This window comes from Nematolebias whitei, chromosome 7 (genome assembly GCF_014905685.2).
Source record: "Nematolebias whitei isolate Nwh7 chromosome 7, NemWhi1, whole genome shotgun sequence".
In the NCBI taxonomy this organism is placed as follows: domain Eukaryota; kingdom Metazoa; phylum Chordata; class Actinopteri; order Cyprinodontiformes; family Rivulidae; genus Nematolebias; species Nematolebias whitei.
Genome location: NC_056504.1, coordinates 41,734,787 through 41,750,297, shown reverse-complemented (window position 1 = coordinate 41,750,297; position 15,511 = coordinate 41,734,787). Strand labels below are relative to the sequence as shown.

The 15,511-nt window shown below is 38.9% G+C and overlaps 1 protein-coding gene across 1 annotated transcript; it reads right to left on the bottom strand.

The window, feature by feature from the left end:
- Positions 1-1,191: 1,191 nt before the first annotated feature.
- c1galt1b (core 1 synthase, glycoprotein-N-acetylgalactosamine 3-beta-galactosyltransferase, 1b) lies at positions 1,192-14,257 on the bottom strand. The gene is made up of 3 exons (XM_037679585.1): positions 14,019-14,257; positions 2,681-3,345; positions 1,192-1,820 (listed from the first exon to the last, which is right to left on the bottom strand). The coding sequence occupies exons 1-3, from the start codon at positions 14,230-14,232 to the stop codon at positions 1,512-1,514; spliced, it is 1,188 nt and encodes a 395-aa protein (XP_037535513.1). The 5' UTR covers positions 14,233-14,257; the 3' UTR covers positions 1,192-1,511.
- Between the last annotated feature and the right edge of the window lie 1,254 nt (positions 14,258-15,511).

Below are 15,511 nucleotides of genomic sequence, written 5' to 3'. Positions count from 1 at the left end.
GGCATGAACGCAGGTCCACAAACAGCAGCTAGTCTGCCTTCGCTGTCGTTCCATTCTTTGTAGGAATCTTTGGATAGATCAGAGAAATTAAGAGCATTACAGCTACTGTTGTATGACGAATTAAAAAAAGAAGCATGACGACATTTTTTGGTAAGAATATGGATGAGTAATTTTCCTGGCAGAAAAAAAAAGGAACCCGATAGCAAATAGCAATGTAGTAAATAAATGTTAAAAAAAACAAACAAATGCGTTTACTCCCACATTTGCACAGATGTACCTCATTAAAAAAAAGCTAAAGACTTTAATATATTGACAGTCTTACAATGCTTTTCATGGTAGCTAATAAAAAGGCAACTATGTGCATCTTGAAATATAATCGCATTTATCTGAGGCTAAACATTACACAGATTTTCCAACTGATAGGACCAGACTGATATTTGTTTATGGGGAAAATAATTGTGTAACACGTTACAATAAGTTTAAAAAGGAAACTGTCTTCACTCACAGTCATCGCAGAGCTGATTTGCTTCATTATTAAGTGGTTATTCAAAGAGAAATTACTCTCAATGTTTAGATAATTATTACCATCCAGTTAAAGTATTATTTCAAACACAATCAAAAGAATTCTGGTCGCCCTTTAGCCATGAAAAGTGGTGCTTTTTGTGCACGTTTGCTTTATGCGATAGTGAACAGGTCGTTTTGAACTTTCTGACCTTTGACTGGAAAACTTCCATATGTAAAACAATGAGCTAAACTATTAGAAAATAATTGATTATAACTCCAGTCCTCTGCATAAACTTGAACATAAAAACTTTTAAAATGAGCATTTAAGACAAAAGTAAAAATAAATCTTCAATAAGCAGAATGTAAATAAAATGACTGATTTTTACACGCAACATAATTTTACTTGTGCCTGTAGTAAGAAGTCTTTTAAACGCAGCTAAAATCAAGTTTGAGAGGGTGTTCATGCTAAAAATTAGCTGAACTTCAAGTTTTATGACTTGTTTTTGAATAAACATGCGCACGGACAACGCACAAGATCAGCTTCATCCTGGCACAGTCCTAAGCTTGGAATGAAATCACACAACTTCAGTAAGCTGGGAACAATAAACTGGCAATTAGATGTGATTACTGCAGTAGAAAAAAACAACACGAGTTTAAAAGAAAAAAAATAATCATTTAAATGCCCAACTACTCACCTTTGTTTCAGAGTCTATACAAGCAGACAAGTGTTCCTAAACCTTTTAAGAATTCACTTGTAAAAAGCACTCAATAAAAATGAAATAAAAGGATAAAAATGATAAAAACATGTCTCGGGTTGAGGAACAGTCTTCCAGTCACATTTCGCATTAAAAGAAGTCTTTCAGCTCCAGAATCCTCGAGAACTTAAGAACAAGTGGTCTGACTTTCTGCACTTAAGAACCCAAATTATCAAAATGGATCAGTAAACATAAAAAACCCATACGGTTTCTGTCTGCCTTAAAATCGGTTCATCCAACAGAGGGTTAGAGTCAGTTTCCTTCTGGAGCTGCAGGAGGGTCTTTATCAGCCGCAGGGGGAGGATCTGCATCCTGCCTCTGGTCATCCTGGGACGAATTATTCCCCTCTTTAAGATCGTTTTCCTGAAAAGTCATGTCTTGTCCTTCTGCGGCATTTCGTGACGTTAACTGTTCAAATCCGTAACCCTTTGGGATCGGGGGTTGGTATCTGTATTTGTAGCCAAAGGCACGCAGGTGATAAGTGTAGTATTCCAATAAATACATGCCTGCAGCATCTACGTAGTGGAAAGACACCGATATATCCGAGCAGCACTTAGGACCCTGGGGCAAGACACAATATATGGTTTTGAAACATTACATACTATAATGGTATTAATCAACCAGCAATGACGGGAGAAAAAAAAACACAAATGTGAATATAACAAGGTTAAGTCAGGTCCTCTGGACGGATTCTTCTTTGTAGAAATGTCTCGTCTTTTATCCAAAAGACTTCAGTCTGAAGAGCTGCCCTCGCTCAGCCCTCTGTGAATAGCAAGCGGCCATCACTAACGATCAGTTGTTAGGCTGATGGTCCTCCCTTTGCATGTGAACAACTAGTTTTGGCTGTCACCAGCAAACTGGTTGATCCACTTTGAGAAGGTGCTGCATATAAAAGACTGAGTTTGTTGCAGCTCCTCAGACTGAAGAAGTCTTTTGGAAAAAAGACGAAACGTTTCAACAAAGCGGAATCTGTCCAGAGGACATCTACCTGGATTATTGAGCATGCAACAGGACAAGCGTGAAAATAGTTTATCTCATTTGAAATTAAGTGTAAAGATACCAGTTTCTGAAGCAGAGTTGTGTGAGGTGATAACTCATAATCAGTTAACTAAATAGAAGTAGCTCACTTAACAGTTTGAAGAGTACAAGCAACAATAAGGCATGACAACATTTTAAAAAATAAACTAAATGAAGTTCATATAAAAAAATAATTAAAATGTGTTTTGTCTGTACTGTTGTGAATGTTTGCTTTTTTAAGTTTGGGTTGTGGAAACCACAGCCTCATGTAGGTAGATGACTATGGCTACAGATAACTACCACATACAACAGTCCATTATCCCTTGATCCCCTGTGTACACCTACAACAGCTTTAGCACTTTGTCAGGATTTAGGAGAAATTCCACAGCACTGGTTTCACTTACCTCTGAGATGGGGTAATAGCAGTAGCTCCAGTACCAGAAGCTCTTTGGGAACTTGGCAGTGAGATGTTGCTCAGGGACAAAAGGGTGAAATGTCTCTCTGTGTGCCGTGTCTCTGGAGTCTCCTGCAAGCACCCCAACCTTCTCCATGCACTGCCCCATTGCCAGATCCTCCACAGAGGTGGTGTGTGTGCACACTTTGTTTTTAAATCCTTCTACGAATCTCCGCAGTGCCTCTCTGCTCAGTACATAGCCTGCACCACCGCTCATGTATCCCTGCTTGGTGTAAGGCTTGAACCTTCGCCCGAAGTAAATTGGCTCGTCGGGTGTGTGGTTTGCAAGGACCCATCGCAGGTTGTCTACAATCACGTAGGTGTCGTCGTCTGCCTTGAGGAACCAATCCGCCTCATCGGCATGATGCTCATAGGCATAATGGAAGGCTCGGATGGTTTTCCAGTACAGTTGATCGCGACCCTCTTTTGTGCCTAATCCCACTGTGGGGAAGTCAGGATCATCCACGGAGCTCATGAAAACCACAACATTGCAATGACGACTCCATGTTTGCTTCGCATGCCGAGCCTTTGTCTCCAGGTTTTTGGGTCCCGTCATCACCCAGCAAAGAATTCGCACCTTTCTGTACAACTCATCAGCCAAGTGGCTATCTTCACCTGGAAAGGAAACATAACAATTAGTGTTCTTTTGTGTGCAATTTTCATTTGTACTAGCAAATTGTGTTCACAGCAGTGTGATCAAAACTACTTGAACTAACAAAATCAAGATCTACACAGTGACAGTAAGAGACATGAAAGTCAATAGTTCTCACAGAAATTTTATACTGAAGCGTAACGTCTCTTTTGTCAATAGAGATTTTATGGTGGTACTCGTTTAACCTTAACCAGTGTGTATCCAAACGTTATGAAGGACACTTTTACAATTTAGACCCAATAAGACACAAAATGTGAGATGAATTTCAATTTGGTTCTGTTGTATCCATCTTTTTTTGCATTACACACAAAGTTTACTTAAACCAAAGTTCTCACAAAATCTGGATCTGCAAAACAAGATTCAAGGGCACACGCTATTTATTTATCCATTTAGTTTGTGTACGCATGTAACTTTAAACCATCCCCAGTCCCATCACCGTTTCACATAAAAAGACCTGATGGAGACACTGTTACAATATTTTGTAATTTTGGCTGAACAGACTATTGATCTGCATGCAGGCTTACATTGAACATCTGCCACAAAATGTTAAATCACTTGCAAATATAAAAATGTACAATTTGTAAATACAGGTTTGTAATAATAATGACATTAAGATTGAACCAAACTTGGATAAGAGACTACCTTTATACAATGGGTTCAAGTTTAAAACTATTTATTCCATTTAGTTGTCTTAAGATACTGATTCAGTTTAACTTTTATTCTTCCCTCTAGTTCAGGGCTCTGCAATCTTCACGATCAAAAGAACCATTTTTATGTCTTCGTTCACTAAAGTAAATGTGTCCAGAGCTGCAACAACCTGCTACAACTGTGGTTATCAACTGGAGGCCCATGGGCCACTTTAAGTTTGTTGGAGGAGACTTTTGTGGCCAGTAGGGTTGACATTTTAAAGATAAAAATATGTAATGATTTTTAACATTTACTGACATTTTTGCAATTTAAGACAAAAGAAAAGACCAGATTATTGTAACGAGGGGGGGAATTGTTTTTTTTAATGAAAGAACAATGAAATATGCAGACCTATGTAATTTTTTTAATTGTGGAAAAAATAATTAAGTATAGAAATAATTGTCCATTGTTTTCATCTTTCTTTGTTGAAATCAGGTCTCTCTTGTAAATAAGTCTGCGAGGCTCCATGGGATTTACCTGTTTAATAAAGGTTGAATGAAAAAAAAAGTATAGAAATAAAGCAAAAAGTTAGTGAGTATTTGCAAAATAAATGACAGGAAAACTGCTAAAACTAGAGTTGTTTGTATAACAACCAATAAAATTCAGTTTTGCGTTTGTTTTGGTTGAAGCTTGAAAGAGCCGTTGCAGAGGGACCAAAGAGCCGCATGTGGCTCCAGAGCCACAGGTTGCAGACCCCTGCTCTAGTTGAACCGTGACTTAAATCACCAAACTTATCACAGTTGCAAAACAGTCTAAAACTTACCAATACTCAGTGACAGACAACAAACATGCATGGTACTTGAAATATAATGACCAACGATATATTCCAGTCCTTTGAGTAATTTATATTGTGTTTACTGATACTGCGAAGAGGATAAATTTGTTGTTATGCAGCTCTTAAGAAAAACCTTGGCAGCTCCTGTTGTGGGTAAACAACATGCAAAGACTTGATCTTTCATTTAAAAAGCAGAAGACACTGAATCTCTTAACGACAACAAAAGTTAGGGTTCATTGAAGAGATGCAGAGATCAAATGAACAGCATCAGAATCCAGAAGAGCCCACCCCCCTCACTGTTCTTATCCCTTTAGTCATAACAGCACTCACTTGTCTCTCGTACACTCAGAGGATGCACTGGGTCAAGTCCTTAACCCAGACTTCATGACATCGTTGTTTCCATCTATGTAGGTCACCGATAACATTTCATGTCTTATTACACTGCCTGAGTCGATGAAATGGAACATTGTTTTCTAAAGAGAAAAATATCTGCATGTCATGAAGCATCTTCACTGATAAAGCATGTTGATACCTCCTGAAAAGACTTGTATGTACAATTATGAAAAAGGTAACCACCGTCTGCCTACCAGACAACTTGTGTGTTTAGATTGAGTGACATCTGCTGTGAGACTTCACAACTGTTTATCCAATCAGTGTTCAAGTTTTGTAACAGTGTCAAGCTACAGTCCAGATGAAAACTACTGTAACTGGAAAAAAAATACAGTATATATACACAGTACTGTTTCTACATGCAAATATAGTGAGTTGAGAAAATTTAATGTTTTGCTTAAAACACATTTTTATTACTTTTACAAACACATTTTGCGTCCTATAATAGTACATTTATTAATAGCTTCATACGTTTATTTTAATGAGTTTATTTGATGGTCAGTTTTCCCACTGTCATTATTTGAATTTTTTTTGTGTATACAGTACAAGATAAAATTATAAAAATGACAAACTACAGAATAGCCAGCTACTTCACCTACTGGTAGCACTATACTGCCCAGCTCGTAAAACCAGTTCAAAAAGTAGTACGTTGTTCGCTCTTTCATTATAGATGTTCTAAAACAAGTTCTCATTTCTTTTACTATTACACAGAAACCCAGAAGACTGTAAAAAAAAAAAAAAAAAGACTAAAAATTGTGTGCTTGAATTTGTGACCATTTAAAGGGTCTTGTAAGTCGTGGAGAACATAGACAAGTTGTTCAGTGTAAAGGGGGCCTAACAATAAACTCATTGATTTCCAAGCTTGCCAACAATTTGTCATATTATCTGGTGCTGTTACATCTGATCTTACACAAAGATGTGTTGTCATGTGTGTGAGACTTGGGTGGTCTATAGCCTCTCCACTAATTTTCATGTATCTGATGGGAACTGAGCAAGTTGGTGTCATGAGTGAAAATAGTCTTTGTTACCTTTCTGTAACAGTTTGTGATGAAAATCGGAGGAGATCAAACCCGGTAACTTAATAAGGCACAAAAACAGTTTCGCTCTCAATAAGCTGAGCAACATAGAGGCAGGGTGGATCATTTCCATACCAGCCGTTCAGAGAAAACAGTGTTTTTAAATAAATGAGAGCAAGGGACAAACTTTCCAGTAATTTTTTTTTAACCCGTCCCTTTTAATGATGTACCAATTATCACTGCAACAATTTTTAAATTTTCTTTGTGCTGTAATACAGAATGAAAATCTAAATATTCTGACCAGTATGACTAATAAATGATTCACACAGTTTGATGCAGCAGGAATTATTTTAATGGCATACTCTTGTGAAAGAAATTAGGTTTTGAGAGTAAATATATCACAATGGGTTTTTTTTTTTTTTTTTTGCTTCACTGTCACTAGCATGTCTGAATAAGCATGGTAATATTACAGAGAAAACTTAAAGGTGCAGGAATAATGAAATACTGTTGCTTTAACAGACCTATGAGTGTACTCACATTGGCACATAATGATGACACAGAAAGCCTTACTAGAACATAATGTTACTCTTCGTGCTGATCAAGCAGTAATTAAACCACCACTGAATTTGTGGTTGTCCTTCCTTCTTATATCCCAAGGAATATATATTTTTTTTTCTTAGCTAGTGGGTTGGAATAATGGAGATTTATGTTGACCATAAATAGGAAAAATACCCAGAATTCTATTTGTCATCCAGTTGTTTATATGCTATGATTATGAAGTGACCTCAATAGATACCGGCAAGAATGCCGGTGCTGAATGTTGGCTGCTTCTTCACGTCTCAGTGGACTCGAGGTTAAATCATTTTTGGAGTTTTCTATGTGACTCACTGGCTCAAGAGGCTCTTCTACCGGGACAGCCACCAAAGATCCTTCTTCGTCAAACAAAATTCTATCAATTGAAACATCTACGGACAGCCTGCTCGCCGTTCAGGTGAAGCCGGGATGGAGTTGTGGTGACTTACAGTCTCCCGAATTGACACTCAACAACTGGACCACCCTGATGGGTCTTCCACTCATTAAGAAAATGGGAATCCGTCTGCATTCATGATTTACTCACAGGAGCTCACGATGAAAGTTTGTTTACTCCCAGACTGCTCACCATTCCTTTCTCGGCACTTCAACATGCTTCATCACACCACTGACATGTCATCAGAACACTCTCTTACTTGTTGTTCTGAAAAAGCCACTGCACAGACACATACTGGGCTGGATGGAAGATATGGAGTGAATTTAAACCTGCTCTGGCCCTTAAAGAGTCATTCACAGTCCGAGAACATTAAAATGGAGTAGTTCAATACACAGTCCATTTCAAACAAGTCCTGCTTCTTACATAACCACATTTTGGACTGCTGTTTGGACTTGCTGTGCCTCACAGAAACATGCATCAAACAAACACATCCTCGGCTCTTAAAAAAGCCTGCCCTCCTAGATATTGTAATCTGCAGAAAGCCCGCAGCAGGGGACGGTGGTGGTGGCCTCGCTGTTATTTATTACAGAGACCTAGATTTGTTCCTGCTTCCCCTGCCAGATTTAACTTCTACTGAATGTTTAGCATTTACAAGCAAACTCCTATTTTCCATGACAGCTTTCCTCATAGATCAACCACCCAAGCCCCACCCAGCCTTCATCTCTGAGATGTCAAATTGTCTTTTATCTTTTTTTACTACATCTGCTAAACTCTTATTACTTGGTGATTTTAACATTCATGTTGATGACCCTTCCTGTCACTTTGCTGCTGAATTTCTTTTTGCATTGTGTTAATCTCAAGCAGCACGTTGATGTTCCCACAAACACCAGGGGAACAATTCAGATTGGATTATCACAGTTTGCAATTGCCAGTAATTTAACTCTACGCGATCTTGGCGTCTCTGACCACAAGACCATTTCTATGGCGTTTCCTTTTTTCATCTAAATTATGCAAACAAGAGCGCCAAATCTCTTTCAGGAACCTAAAAAACATCAGCCAAGATATCATGGCAGCAGACCTTCTGCACTGCCTCGCTGTTTACTCATCACTTAATGAGTCAGTGGACTTCTACAATAAAAGAGTGATCTCTGGACCTACATGCACCTGTTAAAACTAGATCTGTCAGCTTTACCCGTCAGCTTCCTGGTATAATGATGAGCTGAGACACTTGAAAGTGGCTGGACATGTGTTTGAAAGATGATCTATCAGCTCTGGACATCGAGCTGATTTCATTATAATGACTGAAAACTATAATCAACATTATTCATATTCACACCTGTTATAATCAAGTAAAACAAACTTCACTAATGATTTTTTTCCCTTAAAAACATAGAAAATAAAGGTAAACTGACAGACTGTAGCTGATTCAGTCCAAGGACAGTGAATGTGTGAAAAACATCAGACATTATTCAAGTCAAAAGTAACTATTGAAAACAATTAATGGTGAGTCTGGAAGCCAACACAAGGGTCAGGGGTCATAGTTAGGGGAGCACATCTTCATGCTACACTTTTCATAAACAAGCTAATCTGGAGCATCAAAAGAGCTATATGAAGGCCCCCCATGAAGCACATTCCAACCACTACTCTACGATGATTAATAACAGCCCTGAGAACTCCAAACAACTCTTCCACAGTAACCATCTCCTTCAACCTCAAATCTCTTCACTTACAGAACGGACTGAAGAGCACTGCAATAACTTTACATACTTTTTCCCACACAAAAATCCACACCATCTGGTCTGCCCTGACAGACATGGCAGTTTCACCTGCACCACTTCACAAGTTCCAGGATCAAACTCTCAACCCTCAACCTCTTCAATGCTTCACATCAGTCTCCCAGCAAGAAGTGACATCTATTATCAAACAAATGAAATTGTTCACTTGTGCCTTGTGCCCTAGATCCTTTCCCCGCTGCTCTGCTGAAAAGAAACATCTCGTTCATCAGTTCTCTGATCACATCTCTGATAAACCTTTGCTGCCAGACTGGTTTTGTTTTACCTACTTTAAAAAGTGATCCAGATAGACCTGTTGCCAAACTTCCATTTCTGTCCAAAGTGCTGGAAAAAAATGTTGCAGCCTGTCTATATGACCACCTCACCACTAATAATGTCTATAGCCCTATTCGCACGGGATTACGTAGTTTTACCTAGGGACCACATGCTATTTGTAATAATTATGGAGATCGTCTGTGTTGTTAATCTCGTGCAAATCGGCCATGTCAGTAATTTGTAAAATAAAAATTCCCCCGCAAGTTACCTACTATATTTTGCAGAACTCCGGGGTCCTGTGATAATACTAATCCCATGCGAATAGGCATCTCTGTGATTTGGACAGAAATGGGCAGGATCTGATATGTAATTAGGTGTTTTTTTGTTTTTGTTACGCAAAATCATTTGGAAAAATATAGAACAAGGCTATTTTAAATGAACGCGCTGCTCGTTTCGGCTTTTATACTACTACTTCCTTCACCGCAGATGACAGCAGGTGTGGAGACACGCGCATATCAGCTGACCCATCCATCCATCAATCCACGATATTTACCCATTTCTTCCTTTTCGGGTAGCGGGAGTCGCCGAGTTGCTGGTGTCGATATCCAGCCATCACTGTGCAAGAGGCAGGGGACACCCTGGACAGGTCACAAGTCCATTTCAACAGGAGGGTCAGCGGACGCCATCTGAGCTTAACGTGGCTTTTTTTTTTTTTAACCTCTTAAACCGGCCGGTCGGACCTGCCTCCTCCTCAAGAAGCAGATTAACACAATTTTATATTGTGCATTCTTTAGTTTTGCCGATTCATAAAACCACATCAAAGCCTTAGACCAGCCCGACCCGCACATTATATGGACCGGAACGGTCCCGAGGTAAAACTAATCCTGTGCGAATAGGGCTTATGAGGTATTTCAGTCTAGCTTTTGTTTAGCTCATAGCACAGGGTCACAGCTCTGGTCTGGGTCAAAATGACCTTCTAATGGACAACTGATGCTGGTTCTCCCTCTCTACTGATCCTCCTAGACTTGAGCGCAGCTTTACAGACTGTGGACTAGGGGTTGAACGAGTATATAATTTTTAAACTCGACATTAACATAATAAAGCCCGAGTAGAACTCGAGTATTTGATGACGTCATAGATATCAAGATACAAATTTCAATAAATAAATAAATCTGCAAAAAAGGTAATTATTTACCAAAAAAACGACCAACAAAACATTGGGAGCGTAACTTATGCTCCTACCATTTATCATACTGCAAATAAGTCACAGGAAAAACTAAACTATTAGTTATTATTATTAAACTGCAAACGTGAAGAAACGTGCAGCATGTCAAAAACGAAACTTAAACCGAAACTGGTTCTGGTTCGGTGGATTGGACCCAGTGTGACCTGCAACAGTGCAACACCGCTCCCTACGGTCATACGGTGGTCACATAATATGGCGTCACTACGGATACTCGACGTAACATTTTTAACCTCGATTGATGTCCTAGCAATCGATGTGTAGATTACTCGAGTACTCTGTTAATGCCCTATGTGGATCATGGCATCTTCCTCCACCAGCTTCAGCAATCTGCAAGATCAACTGAGACAGCTCTGAAATGGTTCTGCTCGTACCTCTCTGACCTATCTGAGTATGTCACCATCAGAGAAGTAAGATCCCCAGACTCTCACAGTCATCTGTGGCATCCCTCAGGGATCAGTCTTTGGGCCCACCCTGTTTACCTGATACTTCCTCGCCCTCAGTCACATTATCACTCACCACAGGAATAATTTTCATTGTTATGCAGACAACATGCAGCTCTAGTGTATATCAAAACCGGTTTTGAAAGTTTATCACCATCATTCTCCACTCTCACCTCCTGTTTTGAGGAAGTAAAAACCTGGATGAATGATAATTTTCTCCAATTAACCATGTCAAAAACAAAAACAATGCTTTGCATCAGATTCACTCATCATCCATCTCTACTACAATGTTTTCTGGCCATAACATTCTCCTTCTCTATACAATGACTAAACCTAGTGTAAAATTTGACTCTCATCTTACATTTAAATCTTACATTTAAATCTCACATCAAACACCACTGCAAGACTTCCTTCTTTTATCTCAGGAAAATCTCCAAACTCTGACCATTACGCTCCTTTTCCAATGCTAAAAATCTTGTTCATGCTTTCATCTCAAGACTTGAGTACTTCATCGCACTTTTTTACGTAACTCCATCCAAACATATTCAAAAACTTCAGTATGTACAGAACAGCGCAGCTCAGATCCTGATGAAGCAAAGGAACCATGACCACATCATCACAATCCAATCTCTCCACTGGCTTCCCACTTCACTCCACATCGAATATAGGGTTTCCTTACTCTCCCACCAATTCATCCATGGCAATGCTCCATACTACCTCAAAGAATTATTTACTGGCTGGCTGCACAGAAAACTGTTGGAGTAAGCCTCCCACCATCACAGACATCTACACCTCCAGATGCAGGAAGAGGGCCACCTGCAGCATGAAGGACCCCACTCACCCAGCACACACACTTTTTGCTCCACTCCCCTCAGGCAGGAGGTTAAAAAGCATTAAATGTAGAACTACTAGACTGAGGAACAGCTTCTACCCTGAAGCTGTTTGGCTCATAAAACCCTAACCAGGATAATCACTGTAATAATTTTTTTAATCGCTGTAATGCCACTTTTAATTGGGGATATGCAACTTATCTGTCTGTGCTGCTGATTATCCATGCTGATCTCATGCTGCTGATCATCTCATGCTTCTGTATTTATTCATACCCATCTGCTAACCAGACTCATGTTCGAGCTGATGTTACGCCGTGTTGTTTTACATTATTATCGTTTAGCATATATCTTAGATCTTTTAGTGTACCGTTTGGCATTTGTTTAGCGTATAGCTTGGTGTATATCTTAGATGCTTATCTACTGTTTCTTTTTATATTTTTGCTAAATTTGGGCTCTGTGACTGTGTACATAATTTTGTTCCACCTCATGTACCACATGTGATGGAAATGACAATAAAATTGACTTGAACTTGAAATTACTGCTCAGACCTCAACATGATCCCTCCGCTCCACAAATTCCTACCGGTTCCACCTCCCCAGACAAAACTGCACACCATGGGCGACAGGGCCTTTGTCAGCTCTGCTGCATCTTGCCTGTGGAACACCCTACCCGGCCAACTAAGGATACCCCAGAATCAAAAATTTTAAGAAAGGACTGAAGACATTCCTATTTGAAAGACTGTATTGTGTTTAAATGTGTAATTTTTAATTCTGTTGTTTTTAGTTCTTCCTCTGTTTCTCTAGCCATTTTATACTGTAGCACTTTGAGATTGAAAAATGTAACTGCAGTACAAATTTAATAAGTTATTATTATTATTTGCCAGATAGCTGATGCATAATTTATTACTTTCGTTCCAACAAAAACTGCTCAAGTTTCTTGAAGGTCCAAATAATTTTTTTCAGCAAACTGTTGTTAGTTTACGTTTTTACTACCTACATTTAAAGAAAAACATACGGTAACAGATTCCTAAATACATTCTTTTCCACCTGCAAAATGTGGAAATAATAACGACAATTTATTATTATGCAGAAACAAACTCAATCTCTTGTGTAGACTAAAGGCTTATTACTAATTATTAAGTACAATGTAACCTAATATGAATATATTAATAATTCTAACGACTGAAAAAGTTTAAACATTTGATGAGTTTCATGGCGATTTCTATAAGTATGTAGAATTTATAACAATAAAGTTAAGAATGACAACTTTTCACATCATTCTATATTAATTCTGGAAATTATTTATCCCCAAATTATGAATTTTAAAACACTGTAACCTTCCAGTTGTTTATACCACTACTGAATGCTCTTGAAGTCCTTTGAAAACTCCTTTAAAGCGATTTTAGAAGAATCTGTCCAGATGACCTTCATGTTTGAACTTACATCAGGATTTTAGTCTAAATTGTTTGAGTTAACATAAATCTTTTTTTATTTTAACACTTAATAGAACTTGTTTTTGTAAAAGGTTTAGGGGAAAAAAAAAATATCAACCCACAAGACAAATTCTACAAACATCTGCACTGAATAGTTTTTGTTAGCCTCCAACATCACAAAATGTCTACATAAAATCCTTAGGGTTCATATTAGTACTTGCATTAACACTGGGGTTATAATACTAGTTTTTATTCATGGGGCAGCTGTGGCTGAGCAGTTACAGCAGCTGTCCTCCATTGCGAGAGTTGGGAGTTCCAAGTCCACCAGCAGTCACATGCTAGTGTGTCCCTGAGCAAGACACTGGACCCCTCCTTGCCTCCGATGTGTGTCCCAGCAGTGTATGGATGTGATCTAAAGCACTGATTAGTCTTTGTACAGATCTAGTAGAGCGCAGTATGAATGAGTAAATGAGGGCACAGATTGTAGTGTAAAGCACTTTGAGTACTGGTACCTTAAAATAAAAAGGCGCTATACAAGAGTACAGTCATTTACCATTTGTATTTTGGATTTTTATCCAAGTTGGATTTGTTGTTCGCAGTTTTTGCACTTTAGAATAGTGTGTGTACTTGTATCAAGACTGACACCATTAAACAGAGTTAAATAAACCAAGATATCAGTGGAGTCACAAAAACATTAGTGTAGAAATGTTTACATTAGTCACGGATACAAGGATTTTACTTGAGTGTACATGAACAATGTCTAAACCACTGAACTGGGTTATGGTAATGTGTCCACATCACGTACCTATATGATGAGGGTGTTTAAGGTTGAAGAGAGCAGACCTGTCTTTCTTCCATAAACTCTCCTCTTCCTCATGCTGGTGCTCATACATTTTCCCCAAGTTGTTGCCTTGCGGTGTTGTCCTCTCAAACCACATCTGCCGCAGAAACACGTACAGCGTGAAGGTTCCCACCACAAAACCCGCATAAAAGAAAAATCTGGATCCCAGGGCCTTCATGCTGGACCAGGTCTCGGTTGTTCAGTTCGTCTGGAGCTGAACGGGACACGAGAAAAGAAGGAGCATGGACGTTAAGTTTCTAACCGCGAGGAGTTTTAGCTGAAAGTGAGGAGGAAAAGTGTCTGTTCGTCACTCCCCGTTTTTAGGTGTGGTTTACGCTCCAGTGTTAATGTATACACCATAGCAGCTAAAGGTCTTGAGACGCAGCCTGTCCTCTTTAATAATAATAATAAAAACAATACTACAAAAACAGTTCAGCTAGCCATGATGAAGCTAAAGTTCATACCCAGCGCGTGCCAGAAGGAGCGAGCTAACCAAAACGCTGACCGCATAAATTCCCAAACAGCAAAATGTCACATTTTACAAACAAATCCTGTCCAGTTAATCATTTACTCCTGACCCTGCTGTCTGTTTTCTCCTGCTGCGGCCGCAAGCTAACAGGCTAATCCGTTATCATATTCTGATCAACGTCGGCGCTGCTAACTTCATTTAGCCCTTCTGTCGCAGCTACACGGCTAAAACGTCACAGGCTGACTGACACCACAGCTCCGTAGTTCCGTCACACACACAAAAATATTAAAATAAAAACGATTAAAAACTAATGGGAAATCGTTCAACACACCGCTACGTGAACTACATTTACAACTTGTGTGACTGTCTGACGACTTCCGCCACGCACACGCACAATACAGTACTTCCGGTCAAACCAGTCAGTCCTGTTAACAGAGATAAGACAACTAGTGTGTAAATAATATATATTTTTGGAAATCTTAAGAAAGACTCCTTAAAGTGTGGTAGCTATTGTTGTCGCAATGACCCCTTAAGTCAGGATCAGTCAATTCCGTTTTTAAAAGACACCAGGATCTTTCTGGAAAAGCATTAAACATGTTTTGCAACAGTATAAAGTACTAAATATTTTATTAATTGTATAAGTGGTTAAAACGCTGACAGTCTCATAAATCTCTGTATCTTATAAGCCCAAAGGTGCAGTTTTCAATACTGCAAGAGTTTGTCAACCTATTTCTAAAGTAAATTTAAGCAACACAACCTTCTAACATAAAAGTCATTATTCAGGTCAAAGGTCAAATTTGTACATGGATGATACTGGATCCCCAAGGTCTGACTAAAAAGTTATCTCTGCCCTTTGCCCATAAATTATCTGAGTTAATTGTAGTTTATGTGATCGTATTATTGGATTGTCTCCGTTTGTTGTGTTTTGATCATAGTACAGAACAAGGGGCAAACGTAAGTACTGGAGTGGTTGCAGTAACAGCATAAC